General features: G+C 40.9%; 1 protein-coding gene across 4 annotated transcripts in view; it reads right to left on the minus strand.

Moving 5' to 3' along the window:
* The window catches only part of osbpl8 (oxysterol binding protein like 8), a 103722-nt gene that overhangs the window by 20830 nt on the left and 60185 nt on the right, over positions 1-22707 (minus strand). For all 4 annotated transcript variants that reach the window (XM_062980868.1, XM_062980870.1, XM_062980869.1 and 1 more), the window contains 4 exons: positions 22588-22689; positions 19759-19962; positions 7300-7384; positions 2908-3076 (listed from right to left, as the gene is read on the minus strand). In XM_062980868.1, the coding sequence (XP_062836938.1) occupies positions 2908-3076; positions 7300-7384; positions 19759-19962; positions 22588-22689 (560 nt within the window). The remainder of the gene's footprint in view (positions 1-2907; positions 3077-7299; positions 7385-19758; positions 19963-22587; positions 22690-22707) is intronic.

Here is a 22707-nt window from a genome sequence, read left to right on the forward strand (position 1 = left end):
ATATATGTACACTCACACATATCTATATGTACATGGGTAGTGATCTTATTAATAATATACTAGTTTGTCAGTTAAACCTGAGATAGATTTTAGTATAAAAATACAGTATTTCTTCCAAAATACATCAACATAAGTTAAAATGGAAGTATTCATATAACCATAATACTGCCTGTAAAGAAATCACTTTGACAATTGTAATTGAGAGCTACAATCGTAATGTGGGCCCTTTATTACTTCAAGCCATTGGTAAATATTGGCATTATGACACATGGTTAACTCAACCAATCACCACTCTCTAAATTTGCTGCAGCTGTACTGACTGAAACAGAACAATGCATTAAGTGGGGCTGTTTTGTGTATCAGCAATTTTTTTATAGCCTTCATGACTTAGTGGTAAAATAAAGTAATAAAACATGTAAATATCAAAAACTACAAAGCACAAAAAATTAAAGGCAGCATGAACAGTAAGCTATATTAAAATAATTTCTAAAGGTCCAGGAGAACCAAATGAAAACTGCCTGCTGCATAGGAATGTCTGGTAGCCCCAACATAAATTACTCTGGGAATAATAATAATAATAATAATAATAATAATAATAATAATAATAATAATAATAATAGTTTATTTGTTTTACCAGTCATATGACCATTTCAAAGTGCAAAATAATTTTAAAAAGGCAAAAAGGATGGGAGGACAGGCAGCTGACCTTCTGTTTCCCGTCAAAATCTTATTTTCTGGGAAGAACATATGTAAGTGGTACACCAGCACCAAAAGATTTCTCACTTTGTTAGTGATCAGCATCACATTAGATGGTAAGGATCTCCAGAGTGAGTCCTCCAGTGAAGATCTTATTATATAGGCAGATACATATGGATCCTGCTGGTCCTTCAAGTGTTTTGGGCTTAAGCTATATGGGGCTTTTAAAGGCCAAACCTGCACCTTCCAAATTTTTTTCAAACAATGATGGAACTATGGAAAAAGAACTACCACACTTGTGCATTCTTTGGTCTAGAAAATAGGGAATATAATGTGAGGAGTGCTTTTTTATAACAGCAGAATGTGAGGTCATTTAGCAAAGCAAAATCATGAGAGATTCAAAACAAGCAGAAAGAATTACTTCTTCACAGACAGGTGTGCATTAGATGAGTAAATATGGTACATTGCAGCAGTTAACCTGGAGCTTAAACAGAACATGGATAACTGAGGCCAGATTTTATCTGGCCATGCAGAAGCACAATGGGCCTAGGTATAAAAGGAAGATGGCAACTTGTCTTAGCACCAGATGAACACCACTCCCTTGGTTAAATGAACACTTATTAATTGTATGGCTATCATATTTGTACTGAGCTTCATTTAATTTGTCTTAATCCAGTACAGGCACTCCCCAAGTTACAAACAGTGGAGACACCTTTTCCTCATTGTAACTCTTTCAGGAGTGAATTTCCTTTCCAAGGGGTAGATTTCTCTCACTTCCTGCTGTTTCACCCGTTTGCAACTATGAGTCATTTATAATTCAGATGTTTTTTGTAAGTCGGAGACTGCCTGTACATTACTACAGGCCAACACTGCCTTGATAAAAAGGGGAAAACGAACAGGGTATTTTATCTGAATATCAGCAGCACCTCTCTCAAACTATGAGATGATATCAGTTCAGCACTTTTATGTTAATGTTCACCGTGTTATGATTAATTTCACCCATAATATACTAGCTGTTTATAATGTTACTTTAATGTTCAGGTTATTTGAAGGACCATGTTTCTCTTTATCAGCCAGCTAGAGCTCTGGAGAGGCCCTTATCTCTGGCCTATCACCCTCTCAAGCTTGTTGGGTAGGAACATGGAAGAGGATGTTCTCATGGCTGCTCTCAGTCTTTGTAACTCCCTGCCTAGACAGGCCAGGATGGTCCCATGCTGGCTTGCTTTTCACCTGCAGGTAAAAAACATTTTTCTCCCCTTAGGTGTTTACAAATTCATGGGGGCTGGGCTTTTGAATTGTAATTTGGATTTTAAGGTGTGCATAAAGTTTTAAATATTTTTAATGTTTCATGGATCTAACAGTATACAATTAGCAACCTCCAGGTATCTGAAATGGTAGGTAGTTGAGCAGTAATCCCACAGAACCCCATTCAGCAAGAAAGTGCCTCCAATTTCCATTCCAGGCAGCCTATCCAGAGTGATACTATATTTGATGGTCTCAAAAGCAACAGGAAGAATGGACTGGATTGCATTCCCCATGTAAGTCATTCATCAAGATGGCCAAAGCAATCTCAGTGCTAAAACTGAATGAGATATAGCTAGACACACAAATTCTGTAGTGATATTTGGAACTGTATAAGTACCTATCACAGCAACATGCCTAAGAATTATTAGCACTCCCTATTCCCATTTATAGACCGTAGAAAATACAGCAGAAAATTGTAAAGAAACATAATGTAAGAACAAACATAGCTTGAGTAATTAGTTGCATTGACTACATGTCCCTTTTTCAGTTGTTCTTTTGTTTCCTTTGAAAAAGCTGCAACAGACACACATGAAGCTTAAAACAACAGGACACAGTGGCTATATGGGTGAAAACTCTGAAGCAGCCCACTACAATACAGCAGCAGCAACAAAGCCAAGGCTTTTTAACCACTTCTCCACCTTTCTCTTCCTGATTGTTCTGTTTCTTCCCCTCAGATCCAAAAACGATCAGGCATGCTGTAAACCATCAGTAAAGAACCCTGTCTTGCCTTCTACCTTAGAAAACCTCTTGATTGATTTCTGAGCCAGAAACTTTCTAGGGAAAGGAAGAAGATGGCTGGTTGGAGTAGTGGCTACTGTTGGTGCTTTACATCACACATTCCTTCTTTAAAATAATTCTAAACAGACATCAATGTCAAGTAATGAAACAAACATTTAGCTGACTTACGGAAAGCTTTCACTACTATGCACGTTGTTTGCACGCAGCAGGCCATAGAAAGACACATGTGCACCATCTGTTAAGTTGGGTTCATGCTCTTTACCTTCTCTAATCATTGTACGCTTGAGCAAGCTTGAGCATTTCAAAGCCAGTTCCAAGGCATCCATCCAACATCTACCTAGAAATAAATGAGAATATTTGTACACCTCTCATATTAGCGGAATTACAAATGGAATATGTTAGGACTTCAACTTAATAGCTTTATAGCACAGAACTAGAATTTTAGATATCTCATTGCTTGTGGGAAATCATTTAAATGGGTCTCTTTAAGCCCCAATTCTCATCTTTTATTTCAATAAGATGCATTTTCATGCAACTATACATGGGGATGCATCTCTTGCATCTGATTTTCCAAAACACAAGGCACTGGATTCAATTACTTTATTTATACATACACGCACAGTAGACTCTCAGTTAACCAGAATTCAAGCAGCCCGAATTTTCAAGTAACTGCAAACATGTTTAAAATTGCATACTGCATTTGCAAAGCTATTTCTATAACACAGTAAAACTATATTCCATTATGTATATCTTTATTTGTTTTAATTTGCTGTTAATTACTGTATTTCAATTGTAATATCAAGTTAATACAGAGTTTATGGCAGAATACAGAATAGAATACAGTATTAGTTGGGCCTATTTTTAATAATAACTCAAAAACAATGAGAAAGTTGATTTCTTCAATATCTTCCAATCCCTATGGATGCTGGTTAACTGAGAGTCTACTATATTTGGATTAAACGGGAGAAGGGGAGACTTCTTGTTATGATTGAGCCTCATGGCTCTGTTACTGACAGACGTGGGCGTAAGACTCCTCGAGAGTCAGATACTCTCGAGGAGCGAGAAAGAAAAAGACTGCGAGACATTTTTGCAGCACCATCTGACGAAGAGTCTTTTGAGGGGTTTACGGAGAGAATGGAGGAGGGGCTGGTTAGCTCGGAGGAGGATGAGATGGATTGGACTCGGGTAAGGGAGGAATTGGGTGCCACTGGTCATGATGGGATAGAAGATGAATGGGGACCTTCAGGATTAGACCCATGGCTTAGCTGGAGGGATGGGACGGGATCCACAGCTGGAGATGCTGTGGGGCGTAGTCAGAGGTGTTCCAGCTCTGATGAGGAAAGTGATGAGGAAACGCCCGGGTTAAGGAGGACAGCTGACAGTGATGAGGATTTGTAACTGGCATAAAATGGGGCTTGGGAGCAATTGCAAATTGCGTTGGGCAAGGTAATCTGGACGAACGCTTGGGATCTGTGTGGGACGCTTTCCTGAAGACTGGTGTGTTTTCCTGTGCTGAGACGTAAGTTGTTTTGGAATTCAGGGTCAGACGGCGGGAGGAATTGTGTGGGCATTTGTTTGTGCAAACCTGTGCTTACTCTTATTAGCTTGACCTTCCGTCGTCTTCTTGACGAACGCCATCTCCTGTTTTGAAAACTCGGACTGAACTGACCACGGCTTGTCTTCCCCCCTTCTTGGACTTGGAATCTACAAACGTCTGCTTCTGGCTTTGAACTACGGAAAGGAACTGGGTCTACTCTACTGCTACAATCCTTGGCTGATCTGTTCGTGTTGGAAATCCTGTCTGCTGTGTGTGTGGGAGCGACGCAAGTTACTCTAAGCACAGTGTTGGCAGCAGAGAGGAATCTGCTGCCAATTAGTTGCATTCTTTTGTATCTTTTGTTCCTCGGCTTTTGTTTTGTTTATCCCCAGGCTGAAGCAAGCAGTTTGTTTTTACCCGGATTAAACTCCGGTTTAATCCGGTTTATCTTTTGAACGTTTTTCCTTGCCCCTTTTTGCTCCTAAAGGCTAATACTGCCTGGCCCTTGTATTTTACGGGCATTTTTGAGTTCTGTAATCCAATAAACTCTGTTATCTTGAACCTTGTGGCGTTCTGTCCTTGACACTTCTTAAGGAAAGATACTGGACTACTCTGTCTAATATTTGGAAACTATCCTCAAAATTTTGTTGTTTATTTGTTCAGTCGCTTCTGGCTCTTTGTAACCTCATGGATCAGCCCACACCAGAGCTCCCTGTCGGCCATTGCCACCCCCAGCTCCTTTAAGGACAAGCCAGTCACTTCAAGGATACCATCCATCCATCTTGTCCTTGGTTGGCCCCTCTTCCTTTTTCCTTCCATTTTCCCCAGCATCATTATCTTCTCCAAGATTTCCTGTCTTCTCATTATGTGGCCAAAGTATTTCATCTTTGCCTCTAATATCCTTCCCTCCAGTGAGCAGTCGGGCATTATTTCCTGGAGTATGGACTGGTTTGATGTTCTTCCTCCAATAGTTCATTATTTTTAATAGTTACTAAATTCAACCAAAACCTATATATATACCATTGCTCAGGAATTAAACTTTACACTTACAATGACACTACTGGGAAAAGTTTGTTCCATCAATTTCAATAAGCCTATTAATGACAAAACCTGGAACTAATGCAATGTCTAATAGATAAGATTTGAAAGAATGATCTGGTTAGGTCATGCTGGAAAATAAAATTGCAATTTTAGAGCAATAATCTGAAAGATTGTCTTAAGTATCTGTATATGCACCTGATCCTCCCCTCATCCCAGTTCTCTGCACAGAAGGGCAGCCCCTTATATCTCTTATTCTTGGAAATTTTTAACATCAGAAAACCAAATGCAAAAATATTAGGTAAAAACCAGTATTTCTGAATCAAGAAGCTCTGTTTGTATTAATGCAAGAAAAAACAAGGAACATTTCCCAAGATAATGGATGCTATCTACATTCTTTCAGGGATTCTATATATATGTATACACAATAAATTAATTACTCCAACACACTCTTTTAATAAATAGGCAGAGCAATCCTAGTTGCTATGCCCAACCTTCCCAACACCCAGACAGGTTCTGGGGCAGGGCAGCATTGGGCAACCTTCTTGTTTTTTCTTTATTGCATTGCTTGCAATAGGGGGCATTTAGATCAAACATAGGACAAGTTTAAACAATTTCCTATATTTAGAAATAATTTAAATCAGCTCTAGGGAAAGTGCAATGTTTTCTTACATTGCGATAAGGTCAGTGAACTCAATGACTTTGGATCCTCTTTCTTCTTCCCTGAAGAAGTGAAGGGCATGGATTTTCCCATGTTGACATGGAAACTGAAATGCAATCTCTTTATAGAGTTAAATGCAAAGCTCTGATAATCCGGACTGCGTCTCAAGCATCAAATTTCTGTGTGTTTTCCAACTTAGGGGTTACAGGGTTGTACAGTGGGCCTTTGATATCTTCTACGGATTGATTCTAGGAACCCCTGTCGATACCAAAATCCATAACTGCTCAAGTCCGATTGTATACAATGGCATAGTAAACTGGTGTCTCTTATATAAAATAACGAAATCAATATTAAGTTTTTGGAATTTTGGGAGGGGGGATGGGATATCTTCAAGCCATGGATGGTTGAGTCTGTAGACATAGAATCTGTGGGTATGGAGGGTCAACTATACTGTAAAAGCAAAACAAAACATCAAAACACTGTTCCTTTTAATATATTTCATTGATTAATTTAATTTTGCAGCCCTCTTAGCTCTAACATTTATAACCTTTTCACTATTTTCTAAATGGTTTTGATGAATTTTGATTGTTTAAAATCCTGAGCTAACTTAAAAACCAATTTAGCAATTTCTTAAAACCACTATTTGAAGAAGGCAAATGAAAATATAGCTGTTTTCCTTCACCAGAATCTCAGGCAAAGCTTTCCATGGTTGAACTAAGCATAGTGAAAAACCTCACAATATTTTATTGTCTTTGTTTTTTATTCTGAAAAAGTAAACTGAAAGCATAAAATCTGTAAACCATAAGCAAAGAATGCAATAGTGTCACCATTACAAACCATTTTCTGAAATTCTTTGATCACAGTGGTATTTGCAGTGCTACCCCGACCTCTAAAGGAATTCAAGCAATATATCCTACAAAAATTATTTCCGGCTTCCTTATCTAATTAGAAGAGATATGGGGCACTTCAGTTTTTGCTCTTATGAAGGGATGCACTGCCTTAAAAAACAAACAAACCTGGAAATCACAGTTTGAGTTCACTTCCAACCGCAATATCTGCCATTTGGTGGCATTGCAGGCATTTGTGTATGTGTTGAGGAGCAGGGAATGCACAGCTTTGGCATGCCAAAGAATAGGCATTGTGTGAACTGCATATGGCCTATAGAGCAAATTTCTCCCACCTGCCATTCATAATATACTATAGTATTTGGTCAAATCTAATATCCAGTTACATACTCAGTTATTCTACTTCTTATTATCATTTGCTTCAAATACTTTCACATTAAGAATGGTAATAAACTGATCTCAAAAGGAAAAAAAAATACCATCTGATTCTGAAGCTGCTCGGATGATCAAATAACTGCTAGGCAATGGTTGTGTTATAGAGCCAACAGCTTCCCCTTTAGGACCCTGAAAGTAAAAACAAGAGTTTTACGTTGATTTTAATGCACTGATCTTCAAAGGTTTTATTTTTAATTAATTTAAAGCAACCAGTGATCCTGGTGACATTGAGAACTCTGATTGCTCATTTATGTCGATGAAGAAAGTAAAAAGGGATGTTATCAAGAAAAAATGGATGATAACAAGAAGCCACCTGGGAAGAAGCCACTAATGTTGCCTGTACTTTAGATCCATGTAGTAACTCAAGAAACTGGGAAACAGTTAAGCTGTAGCAGAATCAGAATAAACTAGTTTGGAGAGTTGGCTCAAGCCCCCTTTCCCAAGAATTTCTTGTACAGTACATATTTCCAGGTAAGTATGGGCATGCAGAGCGTGAGCCATAACAAAGTGCACAGTAGAAAAACCACAACGTATCTGTGTAGGGTTCAGTTATGCCTGATTCATAATATGTAACAGCAATCCTAAAACTAGAGTATGATACACAATTCACTACAGTGTCTACATTGAACAGTCCAATATGATGCAAAAAGTGATATTATCTTTTACATCAAATAAAATCAATATGACATAATATTACTGTTCTGACAAAGAGCAAGTATCTGCAATGACAGTTATAAAGATCAGCAGTACAAGTCCTGCATGCTGAACTTATGCTGAATTTTAAGACTGATCCTAATTCTTATAGACCAATATCCCTAAGCAATGTGGACTACAAAATATTTACTAAAATATTAGCAAAAAGACTGAGAGATATAATACCGGATATAATTAATGAAGATCAATACGGTTTTGTAAAAAACAGGAAATTAGCAGACCCTATAAGGAATATTTTGAACATTTTGAACCATGCCACAGAAAAAAAATCTAAAGTACTTATATTAAAATTGGACTTTTGCAAGGCATTCGACTCAATAGATCACAAATATTTGAACAGACTCTGCGAGGAATGTAATATGGGGGGGAAAGTGTGCAAGGTAATAAAAGAACTATATAGTGAAAACAAAGCAACTATCTTGGTAAATGGGACACAAACCAGACAAATAAATATTAATAGAGGAACTAAACAAGGATGCCCCCTTTCCCCGGCCCTATTTTCATTAGCCATTGAACCTTTAGCAAACTTAGTAAGGAATAACCCGGTCATTAAAGGCTATAAGATGGGCAAGGAAGACATTAAGATTAATTTATATGCTGATGATGTTATGATAATTTTAGGGGAGGTGGAGGAATCACTACAATCACTACAAGAAGATGAAATACCTAGGAGTGGATATACCAAAAAAACATCAACAATATAATACAAATGAATTATAATCACCTATGGAAAAATATAAGCAAACAAATTATTACATGGGGAAAGAAATTCCGAGACATATCTACAAGGCTAAAAATCTATAAGATGAAGATCTTGCCCAAATTTTTATTCTTGTTCCAAACCCTCCCGGTGAATATTCCTACCAATTTGTTGAAGAAGTGGGATAACTCTATGAAACAATGGGTAGTGGGAGGAAACAAAAATAGAATTGCCAACTTTTTATACTATAGTAAACAAGAAATGGGTGGTTGGGGAGCTCCCTCGTTGGGAATATACTACGAGGCAAGCCAGTTAGCGAGGCTATTAGAATTCGAATTGGAAGGGTCAAAAAAATGGGTGCAAACAGAAAAGGAAGCAAATAATTGGCAAAGGGGAACATTATTGGGAGAGAGAATTGATAGAAAAGACTTAAAGAATTTAAAAGCGGGCCCTTGTTTTTCAATGTTGTTAATCTGGAAAAAATGGCAAAATAAATTACAAATAAATAAAATTGACCCTTTCCCACTAGAAACATTGGAAAATAAGGACAAGACATTCACAAATCTAATTAGGGCACTGAAGGAAAACGGTTTCAAAAGGATTGGGGACATCATGAATCCCAAAGGAGAAATACTAAAGTGGGATAAAATAAAAGATAAATGTGGTCAAGGGAACTGGATAGCATGGTTAGGTCTGTCCAGTAAAGCCCAGGCCATGAAAAGAAGAGAAGTTGTCGAAACTCCACTGGATAGAATAATTAAAAGGAAAATAGAAATAGATAAAGGAATAACTGGGCTATTGTATGATGTACTAATCACATTAACTTACAATACAAAAATAACCATTATAGATAATTGGAAACAGGAAAAAAACTTCACTGAGAAATTAATTGGGACTTGGATTGACAATATTCCTAAAATTAAGCATATAAGGATTAAAGAAACACAAAGGAAAATAATATCTAAATGGTATAGAACCCCACTCCAAGTAGCACATATAACGGGAAATACTTCAAATAAGTGTTGGCATAACTGTGGGGAAATAGGTACATTTTCCCACATGTGGTGGGACTGTAGAAAAATTCAGAACTTCTATAGAAAAATAAGAAAAATAATGGAAGAAATAATAGGGAAAGAATTAATATGGGACAAAGCTAGATACATGTCTCTCACAGTAAAGGTAAGGGAAGATAATAATAACTGGACAGAGATTCTAAAATATATGACAGCCGCAATACAAGCCACGATAGCCCGAGGATGGAGGGATGATACAAAATGGAATGTAGAAACCTGGTGGACTTATATATCAGAATATATAATTAACGATTTCATCATTCAAAAGAAAAAAATTTATACAAATAGCCTAAAAGATCAAGACTGGTTAAGGAAATGGACTGTTCTAATCGACAAAATAGACGGAGACGAAAGATACCGTACCTTGAACCAGGCGTTCCACATGATTAAACTGATGTATTGACAATTTTGAATGGCTGTTCCAGGGGGGTGGGGGGTATGGGGGGAGGGTGGGGGTGGAGGGTGATACATTTCTAAGAACTGTTTGAAATGTCATTTAAGAAATAGTTACCTTTGGAACAATGTATACTGAAATAAGTTATGTATGGCAAAAAGAGTTAATTGTTAGGATGTATCAAAAAGCAATAAAATAATTTTAAAAAAAAGAATTTTAAGACTGTAGACACAGTCTTCTCCAATCTGATGCTCTCAAGATAGGTTGTACAGTGAACCCTATCATCACCAGAAAAACATGGTGGAAATTAAGTCTGGCTAGGGACAACAGGATTGTAGCTGAAAACAAATATAGGACAACAGATTGGGAACAGATGGGTTAATGGAAATCAAAGCAAAAAAAAGGGGAGGTGGAGAAGAAGGAAGAATTCATAACAGAGGCACGGATAAAAAACAACAACTGTAGAGTTTTTGAGTTTACTAACAGCATGAATTAAAAAAGTCAAATTTTTGGCTTTTGTGGGCCTCAGATTATTATTGTTTTGGCACACTGTCGATATTATTTTATTTTGGTCATGTGCTTAGGCTGGCTTCATTTTTTTCCATGTATGGTAATTTTCCACTTCAGTTTTTTGCTTACTTATGAGGTATGCTTATTTTAAATCTGATTACTCTCACAGCCACTTTGTAGATGAAGACATATTAAATTAAAATAAAAGGGCTAAAAATAATGGCTGGGACCCTTCAACTTCACACAGAAATTATAATAATGACCTGATGATGCCATCTTTGTTCAGGCCATGCCCCAACAGAAAGAGTTCCAAGGTGTTGGAAATAGCAACCTTCTACAAGCCTCCTATACAAGTTATTTGTTATGTATATAACTAAGATTGCTTACTATATTGTATGTATATATTGGTATACAATTTTCCCTTAACACTATGTTGTTTGAAGTTGTGGGAGGGATTACAGACCATGTGACCAGACCTGAGACTGTTCAGAGTGAGACTCCATTATAGAATCCGTTTGAATCAGAAGTCAGTTAGAAGTCAGTTAAGTCAGTTGATGTCAGTTAGAAAATGAGTCAGTATGCATTAGCAGTAATCTGTGGCCTAGTAGATTAAAGCCTTGTGACTTGAAGGTTGGGTTGCTGACCTGAAGGCTGCCAGGTTCGAATCCCACCCGGGGAGAGCGTGGATGAGCTCCCTCTATCAGCTCCAGTTCCATGCGGGGACATAAGAGAAGCCTCCCACAAGGATGGTAAAAACATCCAAACATCCGGGTGTCCCCTGGGCAACGTCCTTGCAGACGGCCAATTCTTTCACACCAGAAGCAACTCAGGTTGCTCCTGACACGAAAAAAAGCAGTACAGTTGAGTATAGCATAGTAGTCTGTTTGCATCAGTTGATGTATGAAGTCAGTTGAGTATAGTTGAGTATAGTACAGTATGCTGCAGTGAGTAGTCAGTTTATATTAAGTTAATGTTCAGTAATGTATTAGACCAGGGGTCCCCAAACTTTTAAAGCAGAGGGCCTGTCCACAATCCTTCAGACTGTGGAGGGGCTGAATTATCATTTGAAAAAAAAAAAACCCAAACAAATTCCTATGCACACTGCACATGTCTTATTTATAGTGCAAAACAACAACAACAACAATGAAAGAACAATACAATATTTAAAAAGGAAAACAATTGTAACCAACATAAACCTATCAGGATTTCAATGGGAAGTGTGGGCCTGCTTTTGGCCAATTAATTAGGATTGTTGCCGTTGTGTGCCTTCAAGTCATTTCAGACTTCGGGAGACCCTAAGTCTAAAATTATTTATTTATTCATTTACTACATTTATTTATTACATTTATATCCCGCCCTTTTCACCCCAAAGGGGACTCAGAGCAGCTGTATGTACATACAATATATTATACTATTAGCATAGCACAATATTAGCATTATATATTACTATATTGAACTATACCACTATACTGTAATATCATATGTAATATATAACATATAATTAATATTATTATATGGTATTATTATTAGCATTATATTGTATAACATTATAATATTATCAATATTATATGTATATACAATTATTATATTATTAAAAATGATATAAAATATATTATAAAACTGAGGGCGGGGGCCAGGTAAATGATCTTGGAGGGCCGCATCCGGCCCCTGGGCCTTAGTTTGGGGACCCCTGTATTAGACTGAAAGGAGTATCAGTTAATATGAAACCAATAAGCAATGTACCTATATGCTAAATATATTAAGTTTGTAAGTAAATCAACCTTGTTAACTTTTTGGTCTCTCGAGAGCACGATATGAAAGCAATATATTTTATGGGAGAGTAGATATTTTTTGGACATCTGAAATAACGCTTTTGAAGATCTGCTATATATTTTATGCATTAGTATATTTTTGTCGTAACCATTCAAAGAGAGAACCTGGGATATCAGTGTTATGATTGAGCCTCATGGCTCTGTTACTGACAGACGTGGGCGTAAGACTCCTCGAGAGTCAGATACTCTCGAGGAGCGAGAGAGAAAAAGACTGCGAGACATATTTGCAGCACCATCTGACGAGGAGTCTTTCGAAGGGTTTACGGAGAGAATGGAGGAGGGGCTGGTTAGCTCAGAGGAGGATGAGATGGATTGGACTCGGGTAAGGGAGGAAGTGGGTGCCACTGGCCATGATGGGACAGAAGATGAATGGGGACCTTCAGGATTAGACCCATGGTTTAGCTGGAGGGATGGGACGGGATCCACAGCTGGAGATGCTGTTGGGCGTAGTCAGAGGTGTTCCAGCTCTGACGAGGAAAGTGATGAGGAAACGCCCGGGTTAAGGAGGACAGCTGACAGTGATGAAGATTTGTAACTGGCATAAAATGGGGCTTGAGAGCAATTGCAAATTGCGTTGGGCAAGGTAATCTGGGCAAACGCTTGGGATCCGTGTGTGTGTGGGACGCTTCCCTGAAGACTTGTGTGCTTTCCTGTGCTGTGACGTAAGTTGATTGGAATCCAGGGTCAGACGGCGGGAGGGATTGTGTGGGCATTTGTTTGTGCAAACCTGTGCTTACTCTTATTAGCTTGACCTTCCGTCGTCTTCTTGACGGACGCCATCTCCTGCTTTGAGAACTCGGACTGAACTGACCACGGCTTGTCTTCCCCCCTTCTTGGACTTGGAAAAACTACAAACGTCTGCTTCTGGCTTTGATCTACGGAACGGAACTGGTCTACTCAACTGCTACAATCCTTGGCTGATTTACTCGTGTTGGAGATCCTGTCTGCTGTGTGTGTGGGGGAGCGACGCAAGTTACTCTAAGCACAGTGTTGGCAGCAGAGAGGAATCTGCTGCCAATTAGTTGCATTCTTTGTATCTTTTGTTCCTTGGCTTTCGTTTCGTTTATACCCAGGCTGAAGCAAGCAGTTTGTTTTTACCCGGATTAAACTCCGGTTTAATCCGGTTTATCTTTTGAACATTTACTTTTGCCCCTTTTTGCTCCTAAAGGCAAAAACTGCCTGGCCCTTGTGTTTTACGGGCATTTTTGAGTTCTGTAATCTAATAAACTCTGTTACTTTGAATCTTGTGGCGTTCTGTCCTTGACAGATTGCCCAACGCCCATAAAAAGTTTATTGCAGCAATAAACCCGTCAGGAAGACGATGGATGAGTTAAGGGCCAAAGTAGACCAATTGCAAACGGCTTTTACCGTTATCCAAACAGCTCAGGCTGTGAAAGGACATGTTTTGACTCCTGAACGCTTTGACGGAACCAGGTGCAAGTTGCCAACCTTTTTGGCACAAGTGGAGCTTTATTTTTCTCAGCTCAGTGCTCATGCTTTTCCTACAGACACTAGCAAGGTGGCCTTTATTTTGAGTTTGTTGACCGGTCCCGCAGGACAATGGGCCACTAATTTAATTTTGGGAAATGACCCAGTCAAGGACAATTTGAATAATTTCAAAAAGTTGTTAACTGATACTTTTGGGGATCCTCTCCGCACGGAGAACGCTGGGTGGGCTCTGTATCGGTTGAAACAGGGAAAGGGGACTGTTTTGGATTACTTAAATAAGTTTAACCTGTATCGCCACCAGCTGGATTGGGGGGAAAATGCATTCATGCTTTTATTTACTGCCGGGTTAAGTGATATGCTCCAGGATGAATTAGCACGCTTGGAGCCGGCTGAAAGCTGGGACGCCTTAGTAGCTAAGGTGCTGCGTTTAGACGCAAGGTTCGAGGCTCGTAAACACTCAAAAGCAATGTGTGCGCCACCCATGCATGTAACCAGGGCACCTGTGGTGATGGGGGAAGAGCCCATGGAGCTTGGGGTCTTTAAAAAGCTGTCTACAGAGGAAAAGAGCCGTAGGAGGCAGCTGGGCTTGTGTTTGTACTGTGGGAATGCTGGGCATTTTGCCAAAAATTGTAATGTGAAACCTTCCCAGCTTTCGGGAAAAGGCCAGCCCTAGTGCGACGTGAGTCCAACGCACTAGGGCTCCTCAAGCAGTCAACTGAGGGGAGGAAGCATGTTTTCGTACCCATTACATTATCTGTTGGGGGAAGGGAACTTGTTTCTACTTTGGCACTGCTGGACTCAGGGGCTACGGTCTCCTATGTAGATATTGAGTTTGCTAAGAAGCATGGCATTCCTAGAGTACGCAAGGCATGCGACGTGTGGGTGGAAGGAGCAGATGGGAGACTGCTGGAGACTGGGGTGGTTAACCATGAAACCTCAGCAGTAACGTGGGAGGTGCAGGGAGTAACGGGAACGTTTGTGTGGGATATTACGAGCTTGCCTAGATATGATGTGATCCTGGGGATGGATTGGCTAGCTGTAGTAAACCCACATGTAGATTGGGCAACACGTAAAGTGATCTTAAAGAGGCAGGATTGTTGCACTCTAAATGTTACTCATTCTGATATGGAGGGAGTGCCTGCTGAGTATGGGGAGTTCTCTGATGTATTTTGTAAAAGAGAAGCGGACAAATTACCACCGCACAGGCCATATGATTGCGCCATCAAGTTGGCAGAAGGTGCGAAACTGCCAGCAGGGAGGCTGTATGCCTTGACTGTACCGGAAAGGCAAGCTTTGCGGGAGTTTCTAGATGAAAATTTAGCCAAGGGGTTTATTCGCCCATCTAGTTCTCCAACTGCGGCACCGGTATTCTTTGTAGCCAAAAAGACTGGGGAACTTAGGTTGGTCTGCGATTATCGGATCCTAAACAAATACACCATTCGGAATAGGTACCCGCTGCCTTTAATCTCGGAACTGTTATCAAGGGTGCAAGGGGCTAAGGTCTTTACCAAGCTTGACCTGCGGGGGGCCTATAACTTAATCCGTATACGGGAAGGGGATGAATGGAAGACGGCATTTAACACGTGTTTCGGATGCCACGAGTTCCGAGTCATGCCTTTTGGGCTTTGTAATGCTCCTGCGGTATTCCAGAGGTTCATGAACGATGTGTTCAGGGACCTAATTGACCAATTTTTAGTGATTTATTTGGATGATATCTTGATTTTTTCTAAGGACGAGAAAGAACATCGTCAACATGTCAAGCAGGTTCTGCACCGACTGCGGGCTAATGGGCTTTTCGCCAAGGCTTCCAAGTGCGTCTTTCATGTGCCTGAAGTGGAGTTCCTAGGTCATGTAGTGTCAGGTAGGGAACTTAAAATGGACCCACATAAGGTTGACGCCGTCAACTCATGGCAGGAGCTAAAGACTAAGAAGGATGTACAAAGGTTCTTGGGTTTCGCTAATTACTACCGGGAGTTTATTCCGAATTTTGCAAAGCTCACGGTACCTTTGACGCAGCTTCTGCGCAAGAAACAGCCATTTGTGTGGGGGCGGGAAGCTCACGAGGCGTTTCTACAACTAAAGTCTAGTTTTCAATCGGACAACATACTAACCCATCCTGATGTTGACAGACCGTTCGTGGTAGAAGCGGACGCTTCTAGCTACGCGTTGGGGGCTGTATTGTCTCAGAAGGATTCCTCAGGGACCTTGCGTCCCTGTGGATTTTACTCGCGGCAACTAACACCCTTCGAGCAGAACTATACCATATGGGAGAAGGAGTTGTTGGCGATTAAGGTGGCGTTTGAGGTGTGGCGGCACTGGCTTGAAGGGGCACGGCACCAGATCGTGGTCAGATCTGATCACAAGAACTTAGAGCACTTGCAAACAGCAAAGAAGTTAAACCAGCGTCAAATCCGCTGGGCTTTGTTTTTCTCCAGGTTTAACTTCAAGGTGCAGTTCGTGGAGGGGAAGGCAAACTTGCGGGCCGATGCTTTATCCCGCAAGCCGGAATTTAAGACCAATGAGCAGGTAGTATGTCAGACCATCTTGCCTACTGCCTCTCTGTGTGTTGTAGATAATGAGCTTGGGTTACATGACCAGATCCTTGAGGCTCAGAAGGATGATGTGTGGACTCAGGAGCAACTGATGCTGCTCTCTGCAGGTAACCGTACCATACTGCCGCATCTCCAGGATCAAGACGGGGTATTGGTGCGTAGGGGGCAGGTTTACGTACCAGTAGGGACCCTCAGGTTGGAGGTGATTAGAGCCCACCATGACGAACCCATGGCTGGGCACTTTGGCAGGTTCAAGACCGTACAGCTTATCACCAGGAGCTACTGGTGGCCAAAGATGCGGCAAGACATTCTGCGCTTTTGTGACAGCTGCGCCGTTTGTCAGCAGAGTAAGACGCCTGTTGGGCGCCCTAGAGGGTTGTTATCGTCTTTACCTGTTCCGGAGAGGCCATGGCAAATCATTTCCATGGATTTTATTTCAGATTTGCCTAAGTCTGGGGGTTATACTTGTATTTGGGTGGTGGTGGATTTATTTAGTAAACTGGCTCATTTTATTCCTTGTTCAACCATTCCGGCGGCCCCTACGTTGGCCTTACTATTTACAAAGCACATCTATCGTTTGCACGGAGCACCCGAGGTGATTATTTCAGATAGGGCTCCGCAATTTGTGTCACGCTTTTGGAAACACTTCCATGAGTGTTTGGGGACTAAGTTAAACGTGTCTTCAGCTTTCCATCCGCAAACGGATGGACAGTCGGAACGGGTTAATGGGCTCTTAGAGCAGTATCTGCGTTGTTTTTGTTTAGATCAACCCACGGCTTGGGTAAAGTGGTTACCGGTGGCGGAATTTGCTTACAACAATGCGGTGCACACGTCTAGTCAGCATACGCCATTTGAGCTAACTTATGGTTTTCACCCACGGGGAGGTGTGGCGCCGTCGACCAATGTGGTCTCTTCGGACCCTGTGTACCGCTCTTCGGAAATGGCTGCATTGCATGATGTTGCCCGTCGCTTACTGTTGGAAGCTAAGGCAACGCAGAAGACTCAGGCTGACCGCCACAGGCAGGCAGGGGAGGAGTTGGAAGAAGGGGATTTGGTGTGGTTATCTTCCAAACATATTAAACAGGCTGGGGGAAAGTTTGCGCCTCGGTATTTGGGTCCCTTTCCTATCGTTAAAAAGATTTCTTCTGTTGCGTTTCGTTTGCGTTTACCGTCTAGTTTAAAGGTCCATCCAGTCTTTCATCGTTCGCTGTTGAAACTTGATACCTCTAGTCGTCGTGGTGCTATAGCGGAGGGTATCACTGCCACTTCTCCGCCATCGGGGGAGGAGGCCTTTGTGAGAGGGGATAGTGTTATGATTGAGCCTCATGGCTCTGTTACTGACAGACGTGGGCGTAAGACTCCTCGAGAGTCAGATACTCTCGAGGAGCGAGAGAGAAAAAGACTGCGAGACATATTTGCAGCACCATCTGACGAGGAGTCTTTCGAAGGGTTTACGGAGAGAATGGAGGAGGGGCTGGTTAGCTCAGAGGAGGATGAGATGGATTGGACTCGGGTAAGGGAGGAAGTGGGTGCCACTGGCCATGATGGGACAGAAGATGAATGGGGACCTTCAGGATTAGACCCATGGTTTAGCTGGAGGGATGGGACGGGATCCACAGCTGGAGATGCTGTTGGGCGTAGTCAGAGGTGTTCCAGCTCTGACGAGGAAAGTGATGAGGAAACGCCCGGGTTAAGGAGGACAGCTGACAGTGATGAAGATTTGTAACTGGCATAAAATGGGGCTTGAGAGCAATTGCAAATTGCGTTGGGCAAGGTAATCTGGGCAAACGCTTGGGATCCGTGTGTGTGTGGGACGCTTCCCTGAAGACTTGTGTGCTTTCCTGTGCTGTGACGTAAGTTGATTGGAATCCAGGGTCAGACGGCGGGAGGGATTGTGTGGGCATTTGTTTGTGCAAACCTGTGCTTACTCTTATTAGCTTGACCTTCCGTCGTCTTCTTGACGGACGCCATCTCCTGCTTTGAGAACTCGGACTGAACTGACCACGGCTTGTCTTCCCCCCTTCTTGGACTTGGAAAAACTACAAACGTCTGCTTCTGGCTTTGATCTACGGAACGGAACTGGTCTACTCAACTGCTACAATCCTTGGCTGATTTACTCGTGTTGGAGATCCTGTCTGCTGTGTGTGTGGGGGAGCGACGCAAGTTACTCTAAGCACAGTGTTGGCAGCAGAGAGGAATCTGCTGCCAATTAGTTGCATTCTTTGTATCTTTTGTTCCTTGGCTTTCGTTTCGTTTATACCCAGGCTGAAGCAAGCAGTTTGTTTTTACCCGGATTAAACTCCGGTTTAATCCGGTTTATCTTTTGAACATTTACTTTTGCCCCTTTTTGCTCCTAAAGGCAAAAACTGCCTGGCCCTTGTGTTTTACGGGCATTTTTGAGTTCTGTAATCTAATAAACTCTGTTACTTTGAATCTTGTGGCGTTCTGTCCTTGACAATCAGTCTGAGAAGCCTACACTGCCTTGCATGAATATTAGTGGATATTTACTACTAAGGAGAAGATTTACTCAAGTGAGTTTTTAACTCTTCTCAGGAAGATCATACTTAACAAATAGGTTGTGATTATTCTAAATAGTGTGGATGCCAATTAATCTCCAAAAAGGGTCACACTTCCAAATGGCTTTGAAGTTGCTAGTTTTCCAAAGGGTTACGATCTCTAACAAGGTCATGCCTTTCCAAAACAAGATGCTGTAGATCATGTTATTTAAATTATTGTTTTTATGTGTATTGTGCAGTCTAGAGTTATTTTGTATCGCACCTCTTTACACCAAAGGTTTAAAATTTAGTACAAATTATCATTCAACATTCATCCTTGATAGACCATGCAAATTGGACATTTCATACATAAAGTGAAAAAATGTCCCATTCTGATGCTAAAACATTGACAGTGGAAGTATTTTCACACTTGCTGAAACAAAGAGGTTGTGTTAACCAGTGCTTTAAATTCATGTCCAACAGCTTTCTCCTGCAAGTTTCATTTGTTTCAACAGACTTCCAGACCTCTGGATAAGAGGAAGATACAATGCACCCACACAAGATGAGATTTTCCTCTTTCAATGTCCCCAGCTATCCAAAGCAGTATTGTTCAGGATACTAGGATTTGAGAAAATAAAGTAAGCTTAACAGAGGTGTAGCTCTGCTGGACTAATCTATGCCAAATGAAAACATTCTGAGATCATTAATATTTAAATGTGCAGAAAGGTTTAGCATGTCATCAGGGCAATGTTCTATTCAGCATTAAGGGTACATATTCACTTACCTTAACAGCCCAGATAGATTGCTCCAAAGGATGGAAAAGTTTGAAACAAAATCCATCCTTTTTTGAAGGCCGCTCAATGAGTTCACATGCGTTCAAAAGTACTGTTCCTACCCACTGGCCATTTTTAGGAGTTTTGTAAATAAGCAGTACTCCTGGTTTCAGCACGCACCAAAGTTTTGTCCAGCTTTTCAATGTACCACGAATCTTAACAGGAAAAAAGAAGATTTTAGTTTGCACTGCAATTCCTCTCCTCCTGAGCAGAGACCTGCCCTGAAAGTATACATAACCAGTTCAGTATTATAAAATTAAATTAAGATAGTTCCAGGTTTCTTTCAACTATCCAAATGTCATGGAGTTATCCATAACCAGAATATGTATATTGCACATTGTATATTGTTATTTGATAGACTAGTAAACTACTAAAAGATATCAAATGTAACATGCAGGGATTTTTTAATGAAATAAAATCATGCACAGTAACCCTATAAATATCTATCTACTCAGAAGTACAGATACTTCTAGCCAAGTATAGGATTCCATTCCAAACTAGTACTGTGTGTTACATATGTAAATGGAGATATAATGCTCTTAAAGAGTCAATTGACAGTTTGGGTGTGGGATTGCAATGTGAACTGAATTCAGGTTAGGCTGATTTCCAATCAGCAATGAGGTTCACTTGCAAGCCACAAGCAAATCACTCTCCAGGGTTGTTGTGAGAAGGGTACAACTGTAACCCATTGATTAACAATGTTGTACATTAACAAACTCTCAGATTTTAATCCATTTCAGAAAATACAGATTTTGAGGTAACAATATCTCAGGCATAATATTTTATTGATCAGCCTAAGGTATTTAATTTGCATTTGACCTGTGATAATCACTAACATTAAGCAGTGCTGAATTACAGTATAATTCCCATAACTACAGTCGATACGTTCGTGAATTTTTGGTGGAAATGTAAAACTGCAGATAATAGCAAATCCAGAAGAAGCATACTATAGAATTTAACTGGAGGGCCTAAAAGATGTGTAGAAATGATAAGTGAAATCACAGGAACCGGTCCCATGGATACAAAGGTTATACTGCATTTAACACCCATGTTTGTTTTACCGTGTCTTCTTGATGGAACAATTTATATAATTCTAATTTTCATAAATGAAACATTCAAATCTTTATGCCCTCATATATAAAAAGAGTGTATGTGTGTTTGTTTTCAAGAAATAATCTGTTCAAAATACAGTAGAGTCTCACTTATCCAACACTCGCTTATCCAACGTTCTGGATTATCCAATACATTTTTGTAGTCAATGTTTTCAATATAACATGATATTTTTGTGCTAATTTTGTAAATACAGTAATTACAACATAACATTACTGCGTATTGAACTACTTTTTCTGTCAAATTTGTTGTATAACATGATGTTTTGGTGCTTAATTTGTAAAATCATAACATATTTTGATGTTTAATAGGCTTTTTTCTTAATCTCTCCTTATTATCCAACATATTCGCTTATCCAACGTTCTGCTGGCCTGTTTATGTTGGATAAGTGAGACTCTACTGTAGTTGTATATCCATAACCTCCAATTTTCTAATATTAGAGGAACATCTTGTAATTCGCAACATATTACCGTATTTTTGCTTTATAAGACGCACCTGATGATAAGACGCACCTAGTTTTCAGAGGAGGAAAATGGGGAAAAATAATTTGAACTAAAAGATGACCTAGAACATTTTAATAAAATAACATCTGAGGGGGGAGAAGGGCACCCACCAGCGGTCCTGCTGCCCGCCCGTCCCGCGCGGAGAGGGCGCCTAGCGAGGCCAGGCTCCATCCTGGGCGGGCAGAGCCACAAGAAGGTAGCCATCTTGCCTCCTCCTGCAGAAGGAGCCTCCACAGGGGCGCCGCTTTCGGGGGTCTGCGGCCATGGTGTCGCTTGTTGTGTTACAAGGAGGCGCAAGGGCGAGCCGCTTCACCTGCTGCCAGCGCTGGGGACGTGCCGGGCATGCCTCCCCACTCCTTCCTTCCCTCCCTCTTTTCCTCCCTCTTTCCTTCCCCACAGGTGCCTCAGGCACGGAAAGGCCTCCAGGAAGGGCCCAGCCTCCTCCTCCAGCCTTCGAGGGGGCCAGTCTGTCTCCACATGCACACGCACACACGGAAGTGCCTTTTGACTCTATAAGGGAAGAGGCAGCGCGTTAGTAGGGTGCTTTCTCCTTCTCTCTCTGAGATGAGGGTTACGTGGGGACACTGTCTGCAGGGGGAGGGGGAAGAGCAGCAGCCCACGCCTCACGTCGCGCGCGTGACGGAGCCCATTCAGAGCGAGCGATAAGGGAAAGCAGGAGGGGGAGGGGGAGGAGGAAGAGGGAGGGGGCTCGAGACCGCTTGACGGCGAGATATGAGGGAGGAACTGGCTCTCCCCGCGTTGTTTGGAATGTTTCGGGGAGGGGGGGGACACACTCTACACTGCTCTCTAATGCAGTTTCAAACTGCATTGTATGGTGAATGTAGATATTGCGTTTATAAGACGCACTGACTTTCCCCTCTATTTTGGGGGGGGAAAAGTGCGTCTTATAAAGCGAAAAATACGGTAAATACGAAGGAATCATCAACCCAATTAGTTACTGCAGACAGATGTAGCCATGGCAATAGCAAGAAAGCAGTAACGAGGTATTCCCCTTGGCTCCTTTTCCAGCAAAGACTGAGCCTTTGGGATACAATTAATAAATTCCCTGCTATAGGTAAACATCAGAAGTTAAGCAAGATTCTACTATTTAATATTTTAGTAGATGAACAATTACAACTTTCACTAATATTACATACGGTTTCTGACCTTTAGCCAGTCAGCCATAACAATGACTGATGGATCAGTGATTGTACTAAGTAATTCTTTTGTAGCTCTTTTCTTCTCTTCTCTGTAATTTTTCTTTTGAACCTATAACAAACACAAAAT

The sequence above is a fragment of the Anolis carolinensis genome, chromosome 5, assembly GCF_035594765.1.
Source record: "Anolis carolinensis isolate JA03-04 chromosome 5, rAnoCar3.1.pri, whole genome shotgun sequence".
In the NCBI taxonomy this organism is placed as follows: Eukaryota; Metazoa; Chordata; class Lepidosauria; order Squamata; family Dactyloidae; genus Anolis; species Anolis carolinensis.